This window comes from Astatotilapia calliptera, chromosome 3 (genome assembly GCF_900246225.1).
Source record: "Astatotilapia calliptera chromosome 3, fAstCal1.2, whole genome shotgun sequence".
Lineage (NCBI taxonomy): Eukaryota > Metazoa > Chordata > Actinopteri > Cichliformes > Cichlidae > Astatotilapia > Astatotilapia calliptera.
This window is the reverse complement of record NC_039304.1, coordinates 51,179,120-51,185,119: the sequence shown is the minus strand read 5'-3', so window position 1 is coordinate 51,185,119 and position 6,000 is coordinate 51,179,120. Positions and strand designations below refer to the sequence as shown.

General features: G+C 41.4%; 1 protein-coding gene across 1 annotated transcript; it reads left to right on the top strand.

The window, feature by feature from the left end:
* Positions 1-493: 493 nt before the first annotated feature.
* LOC113019735 (nuclear factor 7, brain-like) lies at positions 494-1,913 on the top strand. The gene has a single exon (XM_026163555.1). The coding sequence runs from the start codon at positions 509-511 to the stop codon at positions 1,892-1,894; it is 1,386 nt and encodes a 461-aa protein (XP_026019340.1). The 5' UTR covers positions 494-508; the 3' UTR covers positions 1,895-1,913.
* The last annotated feature ends 4,087 nt before the right edge of the window (positions 1,914-6,000 follow it).

The following is a 6,000-nucleotide window of genomic DNA, read 5'->3' as shown; positions in this document are numbered from 1 at the left end:
ATAGTTCAACACAGTTGTTGCTACAAAGTGAAAGTTGAGTTGACTGAAACAGCTGTTTTTAAAAGTTAAAAAAAGAGCTTTGTGAAAGTTTAATGTAAAAAAAAAAACTGTTTTAAAGCTGAAGGCAGGCTGATGTCTGAATTTTACAGTAGCCTGAAATATGAATGAAGCAACATTAGTCAAAGGAAAGAAGCTCCACCTCTTACATGATTCAAATGCGACAAACCAGGAAACAGGATGTTCTTCGTCCTCAGTGCAGAGAGACGCACAGACGATCAGACTGAGTTCAGACCAAACTAGCAGCTTCCTCTGAGTGAGTCCAGCTACAGGAGAGAAACGTAGAAAACTCCAACACTGCTGCTTCAAGCTGCTGACGCTCCACACACTGAATGTGAGTTTGAGCAAAACACGACTCAAAGGAAGTTTCAGTGAAGATGGTAGAGGAGGGAGGGGAGCCAGGACTGACTGTACTTCCTGTCTGCTGTTTTCAGCTTCACTCACAGACTCAATGGCTTCCAGATCAGAGGAGGATCTCTGCTGTCCGGTCTGTCAGGAGGTCTTCAGAGATCCTGTTCTTCTGTCATGTAGCCACAGCTTCTGTAAAGACTGTCTGAAGAGATGGTGGAGAGAGAGACCAACACACGAGTGTCCAGTTTGTAAGGAAATATCAGTTTATGAACCACCTTTAAACCGAGCTTTAAAGAACCTGTGTGAGTCGTTCTTACAGGAGAGAGATCAGAGAGCTTCAGAGGCTCTCTGCAGTCTGCACTCTGAGAAACTCAAACTCTTCTGTCTGGACCATCAGCAGCCAGTGTGTGTCGTCTGCAGAGACTCAGAAAATCACACCAATCACAGAGTCAGACCCATCGATGAAGCTGCACAACAACACAAGAAGGAACTTCAGGAAACTCTGGAGCCCTTAAAGAAGAAGTTAAAGGTTTGTGAAGAAGTTCAAGTGAAGTTTGATCAAACAGCAGAACACATTAAGGTCCAGGCCCGACACACAGAGAGGCAGATTAAGGAGCAGTTTAAGAAGCTTCAGCAGTTTCTAGCAGAGGAAGAGGAGGCCAGGCTGGCTGCACTGAGGGAGGAAGAGGAGCAGAAGAGTGGGATGATGAAGGAGAAGATGGAGGCTCTGAGCAGAGAGATAGCAGCTCTTTCAGACACAGTCAGAGCCACAGAGGAGGAGCTGAGAGCTGAAGACGTCTCATTCCTGCACAACTACAAGGCTGCAGTGGAAAGAGTCCAGCGCTGCCCCCTGCTGGATGATCCACAGCTGCCCTCAGGAGCTCTGATAGACCAGGCCAAACACCTGGGCAACCTGACCTTCAACATCTGGAACAACATGAAGGACATGGTCTCCTACACTCCTCTCATCCTGGACCCAAACACTGCAAATCCAAAACTCATCCTGTCTGAAGATCTGACCAGTGTGAGACGAGGAGGAGAGAGGCAGCAGCTTCCTGATAATCCAGAGAGGTTTGAGAGTTATTGCTCTGTCCTGGGCTCTGAGGGCTTTAACTCAGGGACTCACAGCTGGGATGTTGAAGTTGGAGACTGTAAAGGATGGGGACTGGGTGTGTCAGCAGAGTCTGTGCAAAGGAAGCAGCACATATGGGCTGGATTATGGGAAATGGGGCTTGGTTCAGGTAAATATTCAGCATGGTCACCATCATCGTTTACTGATCTCTCAGTAGAGAAGAAGCTCCAGAGGATCAGAGTGAATCTGGACTGGAACAGAGGAAAGCTGTCGTTCTCTGATCCTGATACTAACACACACATACACACCTTCACACACACTTTCACTCACAGGATGTTTCCATTTATTGAAACTGGTGGTAAAGTGAAGGTGTTGCCGTTGAAGGTGTCAGTGTCAGTGCAGCAGATGAGTTGAGGATGATGATGTTTCTAATGTTGTTTCCTGTCAGTGAGTTGAAGCTGTTAAACTGCAGCTGTCCTCCTGCTGCCTCGTTGTTCCAAAGCTCTTTGTTTCTCTTTTAGTTCTCACTGTTTCTTTCTGTTTCTGCTGTCCACCTTTTCACATGCCATGGTAAGAAAAAAAAGTGAAAGTAAGTGAAACAATTTTAAACATAAACTGAAAGGAAGCTGAACTGAAATTAAGAAAAAAAAAACTAACCAGTGCCATAGTTATTCAATAACAGTGATTAAGTATACATCAAAGTACAGAAACTTGACTTTTCAACTCTCACATTACCTTAAATGTCATGCATCCATGGAAGTTTCACTTACTGTTTTTTCCATATTATTTCCAGCTCTGCCATCTTATTTTAGAAATCCTCTATCTTTGCATGATGTACAGTTTAAAATAATCAGTTTGTCTTGTATGGGGCCCTGGTGCCAAGGAAAGGTGGGCAGGAGAAGTGATAACGAACAATGAAAAGAGAAATGTGGTGCACTAAGACTCAACACACCATTACACTAGTCTCTTCAAAGTGTGATGCCAGATGTTTGACATGTTAAAACTAAAATGTTGAGAAGATGTGCATCTTACTTCACCACTTTTTCTCACCCTATTGTTTCATGTGTGTCATTTAAATAAGAACAGATGTGAAAATTATCTCATCATCACATTTCTTTCCATTGTGTTTTATTAGGTGCTTTATAAATAAAGTTGGATTGGATATTGAATCTGTAATGACCAACATGAATACCACTGTAAAAAGGCAGCTATTGATCAACCCATGTTAGTGTCATTCAAGTATCTAGGGTGGAACATGCAGCTCTCCTCTAGATAAATCTGGCACGCCACCTGAGTTTTAATCCTCAGAACCCCGTGCGCAGTAAACTGATAGTAAATTCTATCAGTGTATGTGTTGTACCTTACATCATACGAATTTCCTCCTTCAGGCTCCTTTCACTGATTTGAATTGCCTCACAGTTTACAGAGAGGAACACGTGTGAACATGTCAGACCTGACACTCGCTCCTTCCTCAGTTCTGCTGTTAATCTGCTGTTGAGCTGTTAGTTTGCTTCTCTTGCCAGAATTTTGATTCTTTGTGAATAAATTATTGTTGACTGTAGAAGATCACCCTGGGATTGAAACTTCAGAAGCAGTCATTTGCCCCACTCAAGCAATAGCCTATAAAATTAATTACTTTTTATTTTCTCATATTTTCCTGAAAAATAGTGATACGATCACTCATTTTGTCCTCCTTGTTTAGGATTTCTATGAACAAAATAAAATCCTCTCCTTGGATTACTTATCCCAGTGTACCTGAAGTAAATAATAATAACTCTCGATAATACTGAAGGCTGCTACACAATAACGAACATTATATGCATTTCTGTGTAAACAAACCATGATTTAATCACACATGCTATGAACATCAACAGAGGTGATTTTAGGTGAACGTGGTGGAAGCCAAAATTCTAAAATCATTCACTGAAGGATTTTCATGCATGTGGACCAGCAGTTATGTGTGCTTCAAATAAATAACCAACAGACACTGAAAAGCAATGAAAACAAACATCTTGATGCATTCTCAATCATCCAGGTAAGTAAATCTCCAAAAGTTGATTCGGTTCATTTGGACATAGCATAACGTAGCGTTTTGTGGGAGAAAAGTTTCGTCACTCATCCAAGTGACTTCTTCAGTCTCAGCTGACTGCAGGTTTCCCCAAATCTTATAAACAGTTTTATAAACTGTAAACCACAAAACGCTACGTCCAGATGAACAGAATCAACTTTTGGGCAATGAAAACAAAAGCTTTTAATTCTCACAGTTCAATTAGTCTGACCGTAGTACTTAGTTTGAACATGCTATCGACCAGTGTTGTTATTGGCAAAAGAGCTGTTTTAAATATTTGTTTCACACTTACATATTAAAACACATTCAAAACGTAATCAAACAATACATATACAGAGAAGCTGCTACAGAAAGTTTAAGAAGACACATTTATAAACATCTTTGTGTCCAAGTAAAACCTCATGGCAGTATATAAAAGAGGATTCGTCTAGAGTGAGGTCTGAGGTCTGTGCGCTCCTGTAGAGTTATATGAGGAACATTATATTTTATTCCATGAATTCCTTGTAATGCTGTGAGTTTCTAGTGAACTAGATTTTTTCCTGTTTCCAGTATTTTCAGTTAACTGAGTCATCTCTACCCACATTACCTGCAGCTGGTCTCTTCCACCTGCTACTAGGTCACCTTCAGCATTGCTTCACTCTTTAAACTTGCTTTTCTAACTTATTGCAATATTTATTGCCTCTGGTATGCTCCCCAAATTAGCAGCGAAGGACACCTCTGTTATACAATAGAAAAGCTGCAGCTTGAAGCTGAGAGAACCCAAAAGCAAACTAACAGTTAAGTGGCTGATGGCTGATACCATCTGAGTCTGCAGACATCTGAGACATTTCAATCTACTACTTTTCAGTTCAGTAGGAGATTAGATTAACTTTTTGTTATACATTTTCTGTATAACATAAAACAAAGTGTGAATGATTTGGACCTCACACATCCACGCTTAAACCAGCGTTCCTCCCTTTCCAGGATGTGTACATTATCATCATTGAAAGAGTGTCCACTGGCCTGTAGGTCTAAAAAGACCACAGAGTTCTGGCCTGACGAGTTAGCTCTTCTGTGTTGTGCCATCAGCACATCCGACAATTCGCATATCAATGATCAAGAAACTGACCTTACAGCCTATTATTTGCCAGTGATACTAGTTTCAGTCATTATGCAAATGTACTCTTTATAAGGTTGGGGAAACCTCGTCACTTGGATGAGTGATTAAAAAGTTTCTCCCACTGAAAACACTACGTCCAGATGAACAGAATCAAATTTTGGGGATTTCCTTACTTGGATGATTGAGCAGAGCATCAAGACATTTATTTAGAGTGTTCTGTGTGACTCTTCTCTTTGCCACTGCAGGATCTTTATATTTGGTAAAATTTGGTTATTTTGCTACAATTAAGACAATTGAAAAACAAGCAGGTACATAATAATACCCACAATCAGGGCAGAACTGGTAATCTGGAATACTAGGCGTTTAGATAACATCTTATTTCATAGTGTAATTTTGGCTTGTTTTATCCAAAGCACATTCTCTGTTGATTCACTCACTAATTATAGTCACAGCATTCACTCACTGTGTCTTTTGGGATTTTCTAGTTTAGCATAGCTTATAGCCGACTTGCTAACAGCATGCTTTTCACCTGTCTCTTTCTCTGCACTTTCCTGCTCTTTTATTTCAGATGTTTAGTTACTCCTTGGCCTCCTTTAGTGTAATAAATGTAGTAATAAATGTTTTTTGTTTTTTTTTTCTTCTTTGGCTCTCGGAGGAGGCGGACGCACTTTTTCTCCTATCCCTTATCTTCCCTGCTTATGTCCTTGTCTTGTCTCATGTTTTTTTTTGTATTCTCCCAGGAACACTCTCTCACAGTCTGTTCTCTAAAACCTAAAAGAGGAATTATGGATTGGATCAACTGGTCCCTAAATGCAATTGACACCACTTTCTCAACGAGAAGTTTGGGCTTGGGTGAGCCTGAGTGCTGAAGATATCTACCTATTCGGAACCATGGTAACAGGGTTCTGGCGGATCGGAGCTGGCTTGGTCCTGACTTATCGAAGAATTAAGAAGAGCGGAACCGGCTGTTCAAACCCCCACAAGGCTGCCCGCTGGGATTGAAACGATGGGAAGAGGCGTGAGTTTGTCAAAATGGGCTCATTGAGTCAGCACGGATAAGATCTTGGAGAGGCTACGGCTCCTGTGAATACTCAGAATAAGATCTCTGACTGCAGACTGGATACATCTCGGAAGGGCTAGCCCGGAATAACATCTCTGGGTGCAAAATTGGATGACATCTCGGGGAGGCACACTGCCGTGAGTTCTCAGAATTTGGCTCCTTGAGCACAAGAAATGACAACATCAAAGAACGAAAGTATGGCGAAGCTCGCGGATCTCCAACAGGAGATTGAGAGACCAGTGTTGGACGGTAGAACTGCTTTGAAATTCATATGAGCTGTTCACACTAAAGTA